This window comes from Lolium rigidum, chromosome 4 (genome assembly GCF_022539505.1).
Source record: "Lolium rigidum isolate FL_2022 chromosome 4, APGP_CSIRO_Lrig_0.1, whole genome shotgun sequence".
NCBI lineage: Eukaryota > Viridiplantae > Streptophyta > Magnoliopsida > Poales > Poaceae > Lolium > Lolium rigidum.
The window spans coordinates 35,105,514-35,124,004 of record NC_061511.1 but is presented as its reverse complement, the minus strand read 5'-3'; the positions used below and the strand labels follow the sequence as shown (position 1 = coordinate 35,124,004).

The 18,491-nt window shown below is 42.3% G+C and overlaps 1 protein-coding gene across 1 annotated transcript; it reads right to left on the bottom strand.

Moving 5' to 3' along the window:
- Positions 1-15,384: 15,384 nt before the first annotated feature.
- LOC124646876 (peroxidase A2-like) lies at positions 15,385-16,775 on the bottom strand. Its single transcript, XM_047186919.1, has 3 exons — positions 16,335-16,775; positions 15,958-16,123; positions 15,385-15,812 (listed from the first exon to the last, which is right to left on the bottom strand). Exons 1-3 carry the CDS (start codon positions 16,773-16,775, stop codon positions 15,385-15,387), a joined length of 1,035 nt encoding a protein of 344 aa, XP_047042875.1.
- Between the last annotated feature and the right edge of the window lie 1,716 nt (positions 16,776-18,491).

The following is an 18,491-nucleotide window of genomic DNA, read 5'->3' as shown; positions in this document are numbered from 1 at the left end:
TACCCAAGACATTTATAGCAATTACTACATGTATCATTTTCCAATTCCAACCATATAACAATTTAACGAAGAGGAAACTTCGCCATGAATATTATGAGCTAAGAACACATGTGTTCATATGAACCAACGGAGCGTGTCTCTCTCCCACACAAGCATGATGTAATTCAATTTATTCAAACAAAAACAAAAACAAAAACAAACCGACGCTCCAAGAAAAAGCACATAAGATGTGATGGAATAAAAATGTAGTTTCGGGGGAGGAACTCGATAATGTTGTCGATGAAGAAGGGGATGCCTTGGGCATCCCCAAGCTTAGACGCTTGAGTCTTCTTGATATATGCAGGGGTGAACCACCGGGTGCATCCCCAAGCTTAGAGCTTTCACTCTCCTTGATCGTAGTATATCATCCTCCTCTCTTGACCCTTGAAAACTTCCTCCACACCAAACTCGAAACAACTCATTAGAGGGTTAGTGGACAATAAAAATTAACATGTTCAGAGGTGACACAATCATTCTTAACACTTCTGGACATTGCATAATGCTACTGGATATTAATGGATCAAAGAAATTCATCCAACATAGCGAAAGAGGTAATGCGAAATAAAAGGCAGAATCTGTCAAAACAGAACAGTCCGTAAAGATGGATTTTATTAGGCCACCAGACTTGCTCAAACGAAAATGCTCAAATTGAATGAAAGTTGCGTACATATCTGAGGATCACTCACGTAAATTTGCATAATTTTCTGAGTTACCTACAGAGAATTAGACCCAGATTCGTGACAGCAAAGAAATCTGTTTCTGCGCAGTAATCCAAATCTAGTACTTACTTTACTATCAAAGACTTTACTTGGCACAACAAAACACAAAACTAAGATAAGGAGAGGTTGCTACAGTAGTAAACAACTTCCAAGACACAAATATAAAACAAATTACTGTAGCAAAATAACACATGGGTTATCTCCCAAGAAGTTCTTTCTTTTTAGCCATTAAGATGGGCTCAGCAGTTTTAATGATGCACTCGCAAGAGATAGTATGTAAAGCAAAAGAGAGCATCAAGAGGCAAATTAAAAACACATTTAAGCCTAACATGCTTCCTATGCATAAGAATCTTGTAAATAAACAAGTTCATGAAGAGCAAAGTAACAAGCATAGGAAGATAAAACAAGTGTAGCTTCAAAAATTTCAGCACATAGAGAGGCATTTTAGTAACATGAAAATTTCTACAACCATATTTTCCTCTCTCATAATAACTTTCAGTAGCATCATGAGCAAACTCAACAATATAACTATCAAATGAAACATTCTTATCATGAGTCTCATGCATAAAATTATTACTACTCCCAACATAAGCATAATCAATTTTATTAGTTGTAGTGGGAGCAAATTCAACAAAGTAGCTATCATTATTATTCTCATCAAGTGTAGGAGGCATAGTATAATCACAACAAAATTTACTCTCCATAGTAGGTGGCACCAAAAGACCACTATCATTATAATCATCATAAATAGGAGGCAAAGTATCATCAAAGAAAATTTTCTCCTCAATGCTTGGGGGACTAAAAATATCATGAAAACCAGCTTCCCCAAGCTTAGAACTTTCTATATCATTATCAACAATGGTGTTCAAAGCGTTCATACTAATATTACTACCAGCATGCAAATAAGATTTTATAGGTTTTTTAATTTTCGCATCAAACAATCCAAGTTTTAAATCAGGAAATAGAACAAGAAGCTCACTCTTATACATTATGCCAAACTAGTGTAAACAAAAAACAACAAGATGCAATTGCAGGATCTAAAGGAAATAGCTTCGAGTACTTACAATGACGAAAATAGCTTAGTAGCCGAGGTCTGGAGTGTGAGTACCTTTTACCTTTCGTCCCCGGCAACGGCGCCAGAAAATGTGCTTGATGTCTACGGGAGCTTCTATTCTTGTAGACAGTGTTGGGCCTCCAAGTGCAGAGGTTTGTAGAACAGCAGCAAGTTTCCCTTAAGTGGATACCCAAGGTTTATCGAACTCAGGGAGGAAGAGGTCAAAGATATCCCTCTCATGCAACCCCGCAACCACAAAGCAAGAAGTCTCTTGTGTCCCCAACACACCTAATAGGTGCACTAGTTCGGCGAAGAGATAGTGAAATACAGGTGGTATGAATAAGTATGAGCAAGTAGCAACGGTGCGGAAAAGTGCTTGGCGCGTAGTTGATGGTGGTGGTATTGCAGCGAGTAGTAACGCAAAGAAACAAGAAACAAGCGAGTAGTAACTCAGCGAGTAGTAACGCAAGTAGTAGTAAACAAGCAGTAGTAACTCAGCAGTATTTAGGAACAAGGCCTAGGGATTACACTTTCACTAGTGGACACTCTCAACATTGATCACATAACAGAATAGATAAATGCATACTCTACACTTTTGTTGGATGATGAACACATTGCGTAGGATTACACGAACCCTCAATGCCGGAGTTAACAAGCTCCACAATAATGCTCATATTTTAGTAACCTTTAGTGTAAGATAGATCAACGGACTAAACCAAGTACTAGCATAGCATGCACACTCGTCACCTTCATGCATATGTAGGAGGAATAGATCACATCAATATTATCATAGCAATAGTTAACTTCGCAATCTCCAAGAGATCATGATCATAGCATAAACCAAGTACTAACATGGTGCACGCACCGTCACCTTTGCACACATGCAGGAGGAATAAAACTACTTTAATAACACATCACTAGAGTAGCACATAGATAAATTGTGATACAAATACATTGCAATCATCAAGAGATATAAATAAGCACCTCACTATGCCATTCAACAGTGAATAAGTATTCTGTGAAATCTAGCCTAAGAGACCCACACGGTGCACACACTGTCACCTTTACACACGTGGGACGAGGAGTCTCCGGAGATCACATAAGTAAAACTCACTTGACTAGCATAATGACATCTAGATTACAAGCATCATCATATGAATCTCAATCATGTAAGGCAGCTCATGAGATTATTGTATTGAAACACATAGGAGAGAGATGAACCACATAGCTACCGGTACAGCCCCGAGCCTCGATGGAGAACTACTCCCTCCTCATGGGAGCAGCAGCGGTGATGAAGATGGCGGTGGAGATGGCAGCGGTGTCGATGGAGAAGCCTTCCGGGGCACTTCCCCGCTCCGGCGAGGTGCCGGAACGAGATCCCGTCCCCGGCATCTTGGCTTCGCGATGGCGGCGGCTCCGGAAGGTTTTCGTGGGTTTCGTCAATTGGTCTCGGGTTTTCGATCCAGGGGCTTTATATAGGCGAAGAGGCGGCGCAGGGGGTCACCGTGGTGCCCTCACCACCAGGTGGCGCGGCCGGGGCCCGGCCCGCGCCCGGGTGTGGTGTGGGGCCCCCCGGCCCATCTCTCGGCAGCTCTCGAGTGTTCCGGATGGTTCCGGGAAAAATAGGAACCCGGGCGTTGATTTTGTCCGATTCCGAGAATATTTCGTTACTAGGATTTCTGAAACCAAAAACAGCGAGAAACAGGAAGTGGCACTTCGGCATCTTGTTAATAGGTTAGTTCCAGAAAATGCACGAATATGACATAAAGTGTGCATAAAACATGTAGATAACATCAATAATGTGGCATGGAACACAAGAAATTATCGATACGTTGGAGACGTATCATAGCCCTACACAATTAGTGGTGTTCATCATCCAACAAGAGAGTGTAGAGTGGTTTTATTATGTGATCAATGTTGAGAGTGTCCACTAGTGAAAGTATGATCCCTAGGCCTTGTTTCCAAACATCGAAACTCCGTTTATTTACTCGTTCGTTGCATGTTTACTCGCTGCCATATTTTATTCAGATTGCTATTACCACTCATATACATTCATACTACTTGTATTTCACTATCTCTTCGCCGAACTAGTGCACCTATACATCTGACAAGTGTATTAGGTGTGTTGGGGACACAAGAGACTTCTTGTATAGTGATTGCAGGGTTGCTTGAGAGGGATATCTTTGACCTCTTCCTCCCTGAGTTCGATAAACCTTGGGTGATCCACTTAAGGGAAACATGCTGCTGTTCTACAAACCTCTGCTCTTGGAGGCCCAACACTGTCTACAAGAATAGAAGCACCCGTAGACATCAAGGCCCAACGCCGTCGACCATCCCAGGCCGGTCGAGGCAACATGGCGAGACACCTTGCAACCGGCCGACCATCAACCGGCGACAACCAAGATCACGGATAGTGAAAGGAGAAGACTGGCCTAGGGCTTACACCCATCTCGTTCGTCCCACCTCGCATCTTCACCGTCGGCATTGCCCGCCGCCGGAGGCCACCACCAACATTACCAGGATGCCTCCTAGACCGATCCCCAGGTTGTCCTCTGTTGCGCTGCCACTCACATCGCCGCACATCGAGCAGCCAACATGTCGTGGTGCCCGACGAGCGCACAACGCCCAAACCGAGGAGGATCCTTCCCGCGCTGATCCACCACGGTAGGGACGAGCATGCCCTGCCGCTACTGGCAACGACCAGGCAGAGCCCGGCCACGCCCCCTAGTCGCGACGGGGGGGGGAGGGGTGGGGGGTCTAATACTAGGAGAAAAGGGAGAAGAAAAAATGAGGAAACTGAAAAGAGAGAAGATGACGATCTAATACTGGAGGCTATTTTGTACTTCCGTCATGTGTAGGGTTTTCCCTCATATTTTTTTCTAAACTAGTTCAAAAATAATTTTCAAACAAATTACGAGAGAAGGGTGTTATAATTTTCTACCAGCGCTTAGCAATTTCGGAGACTAAATAATTATTAATAAGTATTCCTTTCTCATACGCCATTTCATTAATTACTTGTGGGCAACTGATGGAAGCGCACATTCCTTCTTGCATTTAAACGGGGAATGGATCTGAAAAACCCTTACTGACCCCTTGTCTCCTCTTTTTACTCTCCTCGTCTTCTCTTCTCTCGACGATGGGTGATACGTCTCCAACGTATCGATAATTTCTTGTGTTCCATGCCACATTATTGATGTTATCTACATGTTATATGCACACTTTATGTCATATTCGTGCATTTTCTGGAACTAACCTATTAACAAGATGCCGAAGTGCCGGTTCTCGTTTTCTCGCTGTTTTTGGTTTCAGAAATCCTAGTAACGAAATATTCTCGGAATCGGATGAAATCAACGCCCAGGTTCCTATTTTTCCCGGAACCATCCAGAACACTCGAGAGCTGCCAGAGATGGGCCAGGGGGCCCCACACCACACCTGGGCGCGGGCCAGGCCCCGGCCGCGCCACCCGGTGGTGAGGGCACCCGGTGACCCCCTGCGCCGCCTCTTCGCCTATATAAAGCCCCCGGATCAGAAAACCCGATACCAATTGACGAAACCCACGAAAACCTTCCGGAGCCGCCGCCATCGCGAAGCCAAGATCCGGGGGACAGGATCTCTGTTCCGGCACCTCGCCGGAGCGGGGAAGTGCCCCCGGAAGGCTTCTCCATCGACACCGCTGCCATCTCCATCGACACCGCTGCCATCTCCACCGCCATCTTCATCACCGCTGCTGCTCCCATGAGGAGGGAGTAGTTCTCCATCGAGGCTCGGGGCTGTACCGGTAGCTATGTGGTTCATCTCTCTTCCATGTACTTCAATACAATGATCTCATTGAGATTCATATGAGTTTGTATCACTACTATCTATGTGCTACTCTAGTGATGTGTTATTAAAGTAGTTTTATTCCTCCTACACGTGTGTAAAGGTGACAAGTGCGTGCACCGTGTTAGTACTTGGTTTATGCTATGATCATGATCTCTTGAAGATTGCGAAGTTAACTATTGCTATGATAATATTGATGTGATCTATTCCTCCTACATATGCATGAAGGTGACAAGTGTGCATGCTATGCTAGTACTTGGTTTAGTCTCGTTGATATATCTTACACTAAAGGTTACTAAAATATGAGCATTATTGTGGAGCTTGTTAACTCCGGCATTGAGGGTTCGTGTAATCCTACGCAATGTGTTCATCATCCAACAAAAGTGTAGAGTATGCATTTATCTCGTTCGTTATGTGATCAATGTTGAGAGTGTCCACTAGTGAAAGTCTAATCCCTAGGCCTTGTTCCTAAATACCGCTGAGTTACTACCGCTTGTTTACTCGTTTTATCGTGTTACTACTCGCTGCAATACTACCACCATCAACTACACGCCAGCAAGCACTTTTCCGGCACCGTTGCTACCTTGCTCATACTTATTCATACCACCTGTATTTCACTATCTCTTCGCCGAACTAGTGCACCTATTAGGTGTGTTGGGGACACAAGAGACTTCTTGCTTTGTGGTTGCAGTGGTTGCATGAGAGGGATATCTTTGACCTCTTCCTCCCTGAGTTCGATAAACCTTGGGTATCCACTTAAGGGAAACTTGCTGCTGTTCTACAAACCTCTGCACTTGGAGGCCCAACACTGTCTACAGGAAAGGAGGGGGAACGTAGACATCAAGCACTTTTCTGGCGCCGTTGCCGGGGAGGAAAGGTAAAAAGGCACTCATACTACGGTCCCAGGTAAAGTATTTTTCCGGCGCCGTTGTGTGTGTGCTCAAAGCTATTTCCTTTAGATCCTGCAATTGCATCTTGTTGTTTCTTGTTTGCACTAGTTTGGCATAATGTACAAGAGTGAGCTTCTTATTCTATTTTCTGATTTAAAACTTGGATTGTTTGATGCGAAAATTAAAAAACCTATAAAATCTTCTTTGCATGCTGGTAGTAATATTAGTATGAACGCTTTGAACACCATTGTTGACAATGATATAGAAAGTTCTAAGCTTGGGGAAGCTGGTTTTCATGATATTTTTAGTCCCCCAAGCATTGAGGAGAAAATTTTCTTTGATGATACTTTGCCTCCTATTTATGATGATTATAATGATAGTGGTCTTTTGGTGCCACCTACTATGGAGAGTAAATTTTGTCTGTGATTATACTATGCCTCCTACACTTGATGAGAATAATAATGATAGCTACTTTGTTGAATTTGCTCCCACTACAACTAATAAAATTGACTATGCTTATGTGGAGAGTAATAATTTTATGCATGAGACTCATGATAAGAATGTTTCATTTGATAGTTATATTGTTGAGTTTGCTCATGATGCTACTGAAAGTTATTATGAGAGAGGAAAATATGGTTGTAAAAATTTTCATGTTACTAAAACACCTCTCTATGTGCTGTAATTTTTTAAGCTACACTTGTTTTATCTTCCTATGCTTGTTACTTTGCTCTTCATGAACTTGTTTATTTACAAGATTCCTATGCATAGGAAGCATGTTAGACTTAAATGTGTTTTGAATTTGCCTCCTGATGCTCTCTTTGCTTCAAATACTATTTCTTGCGAGTGCATCATTAAAACTGCTGAGCCCATCTTAATGGCTAAAAAGAAAGAACTTCTTGGGAGATAACCCATGTGTTATTTTGCTACAGTACTTTGTTTTATATTTGTGTCTTGGAAGTTGTTTACTACTGTAGCAACTTCTCCTTATCTTAGTTTTGTGTTTTGTTGTGCCAAGTAAAGTCTTTGATAGTAAAGTAAGTACTAGATTTCGATTACTGCGCAGAAACAGATTTCTTTGCTGTCACGAATCTGGGTCTAATTCTATGTAGGTAACTCAGAAAATTATGCCAATTTACGTGAGTGATCCTCAGATATGTACGCAACTTTCATTCAATTTGAGCATTTTCGTTTGAGCAAGTCTGGTGGCCTAATAAAATCCATCTTTACGGACTGTTGTGTTTTGACAGATTCTGCCTTTTATTTCGCATTGCCTCTTTTGCTATGTTGGATGAATTTCTTTGATCCATTAATGTCCAGTAGCTTTATGCAATGTCCAGAAGTGTTAAGAATCATTGTGTCACCTTTGAACATGTGAATTTTTATTGTCCACTAACCCTCTAATGAGTTGTTTCGAGTTTGGTGTGGAGGAAGTTTTCAAGGATCAAGAGAGGAGGATGATATACTACGATCAAGAAGAGTGAAAAGTCTAAGCTTGGGGATGCCCCGGTGGTTCATCCCTGCATATATCAAGAAGACTCAAGCGTCTAAGCTTGGGGATGCCCAAGGCATCCCCTTCTTCATCGACAACATTATCGGGTTCCTCCCCTGAAACTATATTTTTATTCCATCACATCTTATGTGCTTTACTTGGAGCGTCTCGTGTGCTTTTGTTTTTGTTTTTGTTTGAATAAATTGGATTACATCATGCTTGTGTGGGAGAGAGACACGCTCCGCTGGTTCATATGAACACATGTGTTCTTAGCTCATAATATTCATGGCGAAGTTTCCTCTTCGTTAAATTGTTATATGGTTGGAATTGGAAAATGATACATGTAGTAATTTGCTATAATGTCTTGGGTAATGTGATACTTGGCAATTGTTGTGCTCATGTTTAAAGCTCTTGCATCATATACTTTGCACCTATTAGTGAAGAATACATAGAGCATGCTAAAATTTGGTTTGCATAATTGGTCTCTCTAAGGTCTAGATAATTTCTAGTATTGAGTTTGAACAACAAGGAAGACGGTGTATAGTCTTATAATGTTTACAATATGTCTTTTATGTGAGTTTTGCTGCACCGGTTCATCCTTGTGTTTGTTTCAAATAAGCCTTGCTAGCCTAAACCTTGTATCGAGAGGGAATACTTCTCATGCATCCAAATACTTGAGCCAACACTATGCCATTTGTGTCCACCATACCTACCTACTACATGGTATTTCTCCGCCATTCCAAAGTAAATTGCTTGAGTGCTACCTTTAAACAATTCAAAATTTATTACCTCTTATTTGTGTCAATGTTTTATAGCTCATGAGGAAGTATGTGGTGTTTATCTTTCAATCTTGTTGGGCAACTTTCACCAATGGACTAGTGGCTTCATCCGCTTATCCAATAATTTTGCAAAAAGAGCTGGCAATGGGATTCCCAGTCCCAAATTAATTAACTAAAAAAAGGCACTCCTCCATGGTATGTGATTGTTGGACGGCACCCGAAGGATTCGGCTAGCCATGGCTTGTGTAAGCAAAGGTTGGGAGGAGTGTCCTCATAATAAAACTAAAATAAAAAGGTACTCCTTCATGGTATGAGATTGTTGGCAGGCACCCGAGGATTCGGTTTGCCATGGTTTGTGAAAGAAAGGTTGGAAGGAGTGCCATCCAAAAATAAAATAAAATGGGAGCCGCTCTTTGAAGGTTTGTCTGGCAAGGGGGTTAGAGTACCCGCTACCATTCGTTGACAACAACATACACCTCTCAAAACTTTACTTTTATGCTCTCTTTATGTTTTCAAAATCAAAGCTCTAGCACAAATATAGCAATCGATGCTTTCCTCTTTGAAGGACCATTCTTTTACTTTTATTGTTGAGTCGGTTCACCTATTTCTCTCCACCTCAAGAAGCAAACACTTGTGTGAACTGTGCATTGATTCCTACATACTTGCTTATTGCACTTATTATATTACTCTATGTTGACAATATCCATGAGATATACATGTTACAAGTTGAAAGCAACCGCTGAAACTTAATCTTCTTTGTGTTGCTTCAATACCTTTACTTTGAATTATTGCTTTATGAGTTAACTCTTATGCAAGACTTATTGATGCTTGTCTTGAAGTGCTATTCATGAAAAGTCTTTGCTTTATGATTCACTTGTTTACTCATGTCATACACATTGTTTTGATCGCTGCATTCACTACATATGCTTTACAAATAGTATGATCAAGGTTATGATGGCATGTCACTCCAGTAAATTATCTTTGTTATCGTTTTACCCGCTCGGGACGAGCAGTAACTAAGCTTGGGATGCCGATACGTCTCCAACGTATCGATAATTTCTTGTGTTCCATGCCACATTATTGATGTTATCTACATGTTATATGCACACTTTATGTCATATTCGTGCATTTTCTCGGAACTAACCTATTAACAAGATGCCGAAGTGCCGGCTTCTCGTTTTCTGCTGTTTTTGGTTTCAGAAATCCTAGTAACGAAATATTCTCGGAATCGGACGAAATCAACGCCCAGTTCCTATTTTTCCCGGAACCATCCAGAACACTCGAGAGCTGCCAGAGATGGGCCAGGGGGGCCCCACACCACACCTGGGCGCGGGCCAGGCCCTGGCCGCGCCACCTGGTGGTGAGGGCACCCTGGTGACCCCCCTGCGCCGCCTCTTCGCCTATATAAAGCCCCTGGATCAGAAAACCCGATACCAATTGACGAAACCCACGAAAACCTTCCAGAGCCGCCGCCATCGCGAAGCCAAGATCTGGGGGACAGGATCTCTGTTCCGGCACCTCGCCGGAGCGGGGAAGTGCCCCGGAAGGCTTCTCCATCGACACCGCTGCCATCTCCATCGACACCGCTGCCATCTCCACCGCCATCTTCATCACCGCTGCCGCTCCCATGAGGAGGGAGTAGTTCTCCATCGAGGCTCGGGGCTGTACCGGTAGCTATGTGGTTCATCTCTCTTCCATGTACTTCAATACAATGATCTCATTGAGATTCATATGAGTTTGTATCACTACTATCTATGTGCTACTCTAGTGATGTGTTATTAAAGTAGTTTTATTCCTCCTACACGTGTGTAAAGGTGACAGTGCGTGCACCGTGTTAGTACTTGGTTTATGCTATGATCATGATCTCTTGAAGATTGCGAAGTTAACTATTGCTATGATAATATTGATGTGATCTATTCCTCCTACATATGCATGAAGGTGACAAGTGTGCATGCTATGCTAGTACTTGGTTTAGTCTCGTTGATATATCTTACACTAAAGGTTACTAAAATATGAGCATTATTGTGGAGCTTGTTAACTCCGGCATTGAGGGTTCGTGTAATCCTACGCAATGTGTTCATCATCCAACAAAAGTGTAGAGTATGCATTTATCTCGTTCGTTATGTGATCAATGTTGAGAGTGTCCACTAGTGAAAGTCTAATCCCTAGGCCTTGTTCCTAAATACTCGCTGAGTTACTACTGCTTGTTTATCGTTTACTCGTGTTACTACTGCTGCAATACTACCACCATCAACTACACGCCAGCAAGCACTTTTCTCGGCACCGTTGCTACTGCTCATACTTATTCATACCACCCGTATTTCACTATCTCTTCGCCGAACTAGTGCACCTATTAGGTGTGTTGGGGACACAAGAGACTTCTTGCTTTGTGGTTGCGGGGTTGCATGAGAGGGATATCTTTGACCTCTTCCTCCCTGAGTTCGATAAACCTTGGGTATCCACTTAAGGGAAACTTGCTGCTGTTCTACAAACCTCTGCACTTGGAGGCCCAACACTGTCTACAGGAAAGGAGGGGGAACGTAGACATCAATGGGCGACAAACTGAAGATGCCACCTCCTCGATCGCGTACCAGCAGCACACAAGGTTAGCTACTATTGCTCCCTTTTATGCTAGTATTAGATCATCTTTCGCATGAAATAGTCTCCAGTATTTATCGGATTCGAGTGGATTATTTTATACATGTGTAGATGAAGCTACATCTCCATGGGATCCTCAGTAGTTGTACTGATTTTAGATGGATATCAATCCCCCCGCAAAGCTTATCTGATTGATACCTTCGATCTGGATTGCGGATGCAGTATGGTATCTTTTTTGCTAGAAGATCTAGGTCTATCGAACCAAGGGAAACACTTATTGATGGTTAAGGATCATCTACAAGACTTGCTAATTTATTTTATCTTATGTTTATGGGACCTTTCCAGTTTATTTTGTATCTAGATTTTTGTTGATGGATGAAGATATGTGAGGGTTGAAGTTACACATCCAGCCTTGCATACATATCGGACAAAAGATAAAGTTATGCACATTCATGTTTAGATGATCTAGCATATATAAGATTTATGGGCAACACATCTGTAAATACTATAGCCCCTCCGAGCCACATGTATATCATCTAGCCTCTTGGTCCAAATGTTATACCACGAAGCACAAGGCTATTAACAACTTTTAATTAAAATACAGACCAAAGGATTAAGAATAATGGTGGTACTTTATTACCAAGTGGAAACGAATATTGTACTCCCCTTGATGTCAATAGGTTTCGCGCATAGAGCCATTTACCACACATATCGCCTCGAACCTTGATTAATACTCGAGGTTTTGGATAACTGACAAGTCCTTGGATTAAGGTAAGAGACAATGATACAAATATAAATCCGTTTTTTCTCAAATAGTTGTTCATCCAAAAAGATCAACTTAAAACAAATTTTACGTACCCTTTGGTTTATATTCTTATTGATGTATGCCGGTCGGTTTACGTAATGCACTTGCTACCTTTCAGGGATATATGATTGCTACATTTGTAGATTTTTTTTGAAAATATTATTGAAGTATACATGGACTACTTATCCGTCTATGAAATTTCATTCAATCATTGTCAAAGTAATCTTAATAAAGTTTTGCAATGATGTGAAGACACTCATCTTGTTTTGAACGGGAGAAATGTCACTTCATGGTACAAGAAGGAATAGTTCTCGGTCACGAGATCTCAGGTAAGGGTATAGAGGTTGATAAAGCAAAAAAAAATAGAAGCAATAGAGAGCCTACCACCTCCACGTGATGTGTAAGGTATAAGAAATTTTCTTGGTCATACAGGTTTTTGTAGGAGGTTCATTAAGAATTTCATAAAGTTGCTAGTGTTAATTAATCACTTACAAAAGGATGCTCGAGGTTTTAATTTTGATGAAAGTTGTTTTACTTCCTTTACCACCTTAAAACAAGCTCTTCTAAATGCTCCTATCATTAAACCACCTAATTATTGGAGGAAGCCTTTTGATTTATTTTGTGAAGCTAGTAATGAAGCCGTTGGGGCTGTTCTTTGGAAGAACGATGGTGATGAACTTAATATCATTCATCATGCTAGTCGCATTCTTAATGAGGTCAAAAAAAGATACCCCATGTGACAGGAAGGAACTTGTTACAGTTATCTTCTCTTTCGATAAATTTAGATCTTACATTATTGACTCGAAAGTTAGACCGAGTGCATACTGATCGTGATAACTTAAAAAAAAATCCTTGAAAAGTTCGATGTTAAATCTAGAATGATTCGTTGGACTTCACATTTACAACAATTTGAGTTGTAGATTATGCGAAGGAAGAAAAAGCCACCCGAGGTATGAAATTCATTCGAATAAATACTACCACGAGAGAGGGTATCATCAATCTATATACCCCATGTACCATTCGCTCAGAAAATAAATTTTCTAACACTTCGTAAGGGCCTTAATTAGCAATTTCCTGCGACCAACCATACACGGGGAAAGAGGAAAATAGAATAAAAATTGAAGGGAAGTAAATTCACCAAACTCATTACTTTCATTCTTGCTTTGTCATTTTCGTTTTCATGTTGAAGTCATTGTGTTTTTCAGAGCTGATTGGGAATTTTCGGAGGTTGGTACTGGCAGGCGGTACGACCGCATGCTCTGTACCAGCAGTCGTTAAACCTCCGATATAATATATCTTGTTTTCTATGATTTTTCAAAGAGATGATATGAACAGGTGGTACGGGCATGGAGATGGCCATTAAACTCTCTATTTATCTTCGTCTTTAGATTACGTGTTTTTTTTTAAACTTTTACCACCTATCGAAAGTCGCTAACTTTCGGTGCAAGTAGATGCTACGGGCGCATCCCACCCGTGCCAAAAAAATTGAAAGATTTAACCAAATTTTGAAATATCATAAGCTCTCCCAAAGAGTCTTCTTATTTTCTCCTCGTTCCAAACAGATCTCATCTATGCTTATTTACCTCTCAAGAACCACGTGACCATGTCTCGGACATGGGAGATCGTTCAAGCAAGGGAGGACAACAAGGGAAGTTCCGGGAGATCTTCGGTCTCTAGTTCCGGGAAATCCTAGCAATATTATGATATGAAATATATATGATTTATAACTCCAGTTCATGATTATGTGTTGGTTTTCTCTCTAGATATTATATGAATTCGACCATGTAATATATACTTTCGGGGCTAGAGAGGGGATTGCCTTTGCACATGTGGTAGTATAGTATGTACGGTGCCAAGTAACATAACATGTCGACATGATATTCATATGGTCAAGGGGGATAAGGAGAGATTCACTAAGCTCATATCAATGTCTATGGCAAACCCTTAATTGTGAGGGATCAAAGTGGTTTGCTTACGATCATTGTAGGGGTTATTCGGGATGAAATATCAAATGGTGTGTATGCGATCATCTTTTTATGGAACTATCCCCACAAATGTTATTAAGAGAGGTATAGATTTATTATAATCATAATTAATACCAATGCTACAGGTGGATCCTAAATTCCCCCAGAATAGTTTGCCTTACTGAAGTTTCATTCTTATCTACATCATGATTGTCTGTTTGTTTATTTTACTTTTCACTCAAAACAACTTTATTTAAAATACTCTTACTTGAAATCAAGGGCAGCTTACAAATATCCTTTAATAGATAGTGATGAGGGGTATACAGACCTTAACGAAATAGCTCTTCGTGGTTTGATTTTTTAAACTAACTATAATTTACATGTGCACCTACAGTCATCAACCTCATCGAACCACCTACCACACAACCAAGATATATAAGATCATGAAAAGAATTGTTGTATAAGACAAGGTCTCCGCAGACTCTCAAGACCTACCCCTATATGAAGAAGAGGGACACGACTCTCAACGGTGGTAACAATACGCTAGATAGCCAAGATTTCCCATCTCGTTGAGTTCCTTGTTTAAAACTTGTTGAGATCCTTCCTTGTAATCTTGTATTTTTCTATCAATAAAGTCTAGTGGAGTAAAAGTGCTAATGCACACATTTTAATATATCCTTTAATAGTGTGGTTGCGGAAGATGCCAAAAATTGTTCTTTTACGACAATAAAAATCTATCATTTCTACCTTTTCTTACATATGCATTTTTATGTCCTTTAGGGTGAGATGGAAGACAAATGCTCAGTTCAGAAGAGGGAGGATCAAGGCGTAATGGCGTTGTGGTCTCTGTCGATGGTGCATTGAAACTGGTGTCACCAATGTTTTTATTTTATTTGTGTAGTTAAAGCACCAGGTGAAACTTGGACCCCAAGCTTCGGATGATGATGATGATAATGATGATGATGATGATGATGATGATGATGATGATGATGATGATGATGATGATGATGATGATGATGATGATGATAAAAGAAAGAAAACATGGAAATAAAAAATTAATATTTTTATTGCACATCCGAGACCAAGAAGCATGCACGAAAGGTTACATTGGTTTGAGATATATGGAAATTGTTGAACTGGACAGTAAGAGAAAATTTTATTCTTACATCCATGATTACATATGTGGAGGGCACATGCAACACTTGTATATGTCCACATGGTCTTCTTCTTAACTGTCATTGACAAATGCACATTGGGTTCGGACTTCTCCCAGGGATGGATCCGTCACCGGCCTAATGTTCCCCATCTTGATCATAGACTGTGCGAAGCTCCTAAAGAAGGCGTCTTGGCTGCTGGCAAACCTATCGACGATCGGCGCCGTTGTTGTTGATGCGCCTGGGTCTGACTTGAGCTCTTGGTCAGATTGAAGAAAGCCACGGTTCACTTCGAGGTTCGTGTAGTAGTTATTGTCAAAGGTGTCTGGTGTAGTCGGATCAAGGTCATTTAGCGATGATCCATCACCGTTCCTCGGGCATCTCTGTGATAGAAACGCCCGGTAGGCGGGGTTTAGGGTCGGATCAGGCTGGTTCGTCCCACTGAAATTGTACAGACGGGCCGTGACGAACTGGCATTGCACACGGCCGAAAGTGTGGCCACCTATACATTTGAAACAAAAACAGATTAAGTTATTCTCTCTTTGATCAGTCCATCGGTTTATACTAGCAATAAAACTTTGGTTTCTGATGAATTATTATATTTTTCTTATATAAGGCAGATGGTAATCTGCGGGAGAGTTTAGTACCTGAGAGGGCGACAAGGTCAGTAGTATCGTCAAGTGTGGCATTCCGGAACTTGGCTCGCAGGACCGGCAGGCCGTCGAAGGGGCCTGGCAGGTTCTCGGCGTCGGCTTTGCTGGAGGTCCTGCCGTCCAGCCTCCCCAGCAACACGCTCCACCCGGGTCCTCCAGACTGCATCCATAGTAATGTTATCATCAACCAGCTTTTTGCATAGTTTCATGCATGTGATATGTCATGTGTCCTTTTCCTTCTCCATGCACCGACACACGAGACACGAGCCACAGGGCTCGTCGTATCACGCACTAGGAAAGCAACATCATACACCCCTAATAAATTGAGTTCGATCACTGTTTGTAACAAGCCAATTAAGGAATGTGCGTACCAGCTCGACGGAGATCTCGGCGGCGATGGCAAGGATGTCGGCGCAGGAGACGACGCCGGGGCAGGCGTCCTCGAGGGCGGCCTTGGCAGCGTCGACGACGGGGAAGCCCCGCGCCGAGCCATTGTTGGGGCGCGCGTCCTTCTCGGACTCGAACCCGTCGAAGGTGTCCAGCAGAACCGAGCCGTCGCAGCCCTGCACGAAGCAGTCATGGAAGTGGAGGCGGATGAGGCTGGCGAAGATTCGGGGGTCCGACTGGTGCGCCTCCTCCAGCACCCCCTGCACGATCGAGATCGCGTCCGGGCAAGTGTCGTCGTAGTAGTCCGCGCACAGCTCCGCCGCCGCCGTCATACTCCCGCCGCCATGGAGGACAAGGCAGACGGCCGCCAGCAGCGCCGCCTTGACGCCTAGCTGGTAGACCCGAGAAGAGGAGGAAGAAGCCATGCTGTTGATAGGTTGACGAGTACTGGAAGCAGAGCCGAGATGAATTTATAGGCAGAGTGCGCCCGTAGCACCAGGTGCTAGTGCTGCTAGCTCTAACAGTCTATCAGTAACCTAACAACCGCTTTCAACGTGCATCTAACCTTGAGCTGGCTAGCTATAGGTTGTTTTACTTGGATATAAAATTTCAGATGAACGGACGGATCGATGCACCTTAATTCCAATCAACAACTTGCATGCGAGGGAGCAATAATCAGCCATGTTACGTGGACTAATTGTCAAACATGATCTCAGTAAGTGACTGTGACCCGACAATGCATCTAGCTAGCCAATCTCTACAGTAGCATCACATGCTTGCAAACGTATATACCGCATGCATGTCTGCGGTTCGTGCATGTGTTTGGTGTTGTTTCGTGTCCAATCTATTAGCTAGTAGCGGCGAAATGAAAAATTATTGGGTCATCTTTTGGCTTGTTTCAACAAAAATATGGAAAAATGTTATCGATTTTCCCATTTGTCAGATCGCAGCCATGCATTGCTGTCCATAATGAACTGTATTTCATGTATCTTATGTCGTAGATGACCAACCAGCCACACTGGTTTCGTCAGACTTTTCTTCTATTCTCCATCGATCTGCCTTACAAATAATATCACACGAACTAACAAACAGAATGAGATAGACGCTGCAATGCACAAGAGAAAAATGAGACGCCATCAACTTTCACAAATAATTGATATTATGTTCCAAAAAACAAATACTAGATATTAATTATATGAAAATTAAGTCATCGTAAATATAGGCGGTGACTATGCCCATCAAGATGATGGATAACAACTCTAGAAGTTGCTCCTTTTCAAGCTTAGTCTATCTGTGCTCAATTGGTTATCAACCGAGGTCAATCACTAGAAATGCCTACCCCAACAGCAAATCTAAAAAGAGAATAGATTGATGAAATAGGTTGCCCCACTGGATCCTCTCTCTATTTTGTTTGCTTCCTTCAATTACCCAACAACTGGTATCAACACCAGGAACCTTCACGGTCAGGGTTTATTTTATTAGACCACTATGAATACTTGTAATTGGTTATTTCTACTTCTGGCATGGTTCTTTCTAGTTAGTGCAAGAGTGTACAACGTAGGGACTGGTATCAGTCACACATTTAGGAAAGAAAGTGAAAATTAGTTGTATCGAAGCGGCGTATATTGTACGTGTTCGGATAGCAAGCTACCTAACATGATAAGGCTACGGGTGCCCTCCACTCGTGCCTAATTTCAGTAACCTATAGCTATTGCATGCAAGCTCAATCTTCTATCTCGCATTGTTACGCGCTCGAAACAGCCAATTCGCTCGTATGGCCAATGCAACCCATAGAGTTTGGGGAGTGCAGGGAGTACGATGGACGAAGTAGTGAGAACGAATGAAGATAGAGCTAGGGACAGCCTTACTCCTTCTCTTATGGCGCTCGTTCCTGATGAGGAAGTGTTGCGGTCAGAAACCCACCAGCGAGCAGCGACGGGCAACACAGTAGAGCCGGGAGGCTTCCAAGACTGCGGCTGGCCCTGGTCCCTCGAGCGACGGCCCGCAAAGACTCGGCACGCACGTCCGATGCTGGTGCAAGGGCGTGCCACCTGACCTATACCTGGTCAGGAAGGTGATGGATTTGCTTCGCTTAGTTTCCTGCATGGCATACACGTAAACATTAAATACGAGCCTCGATT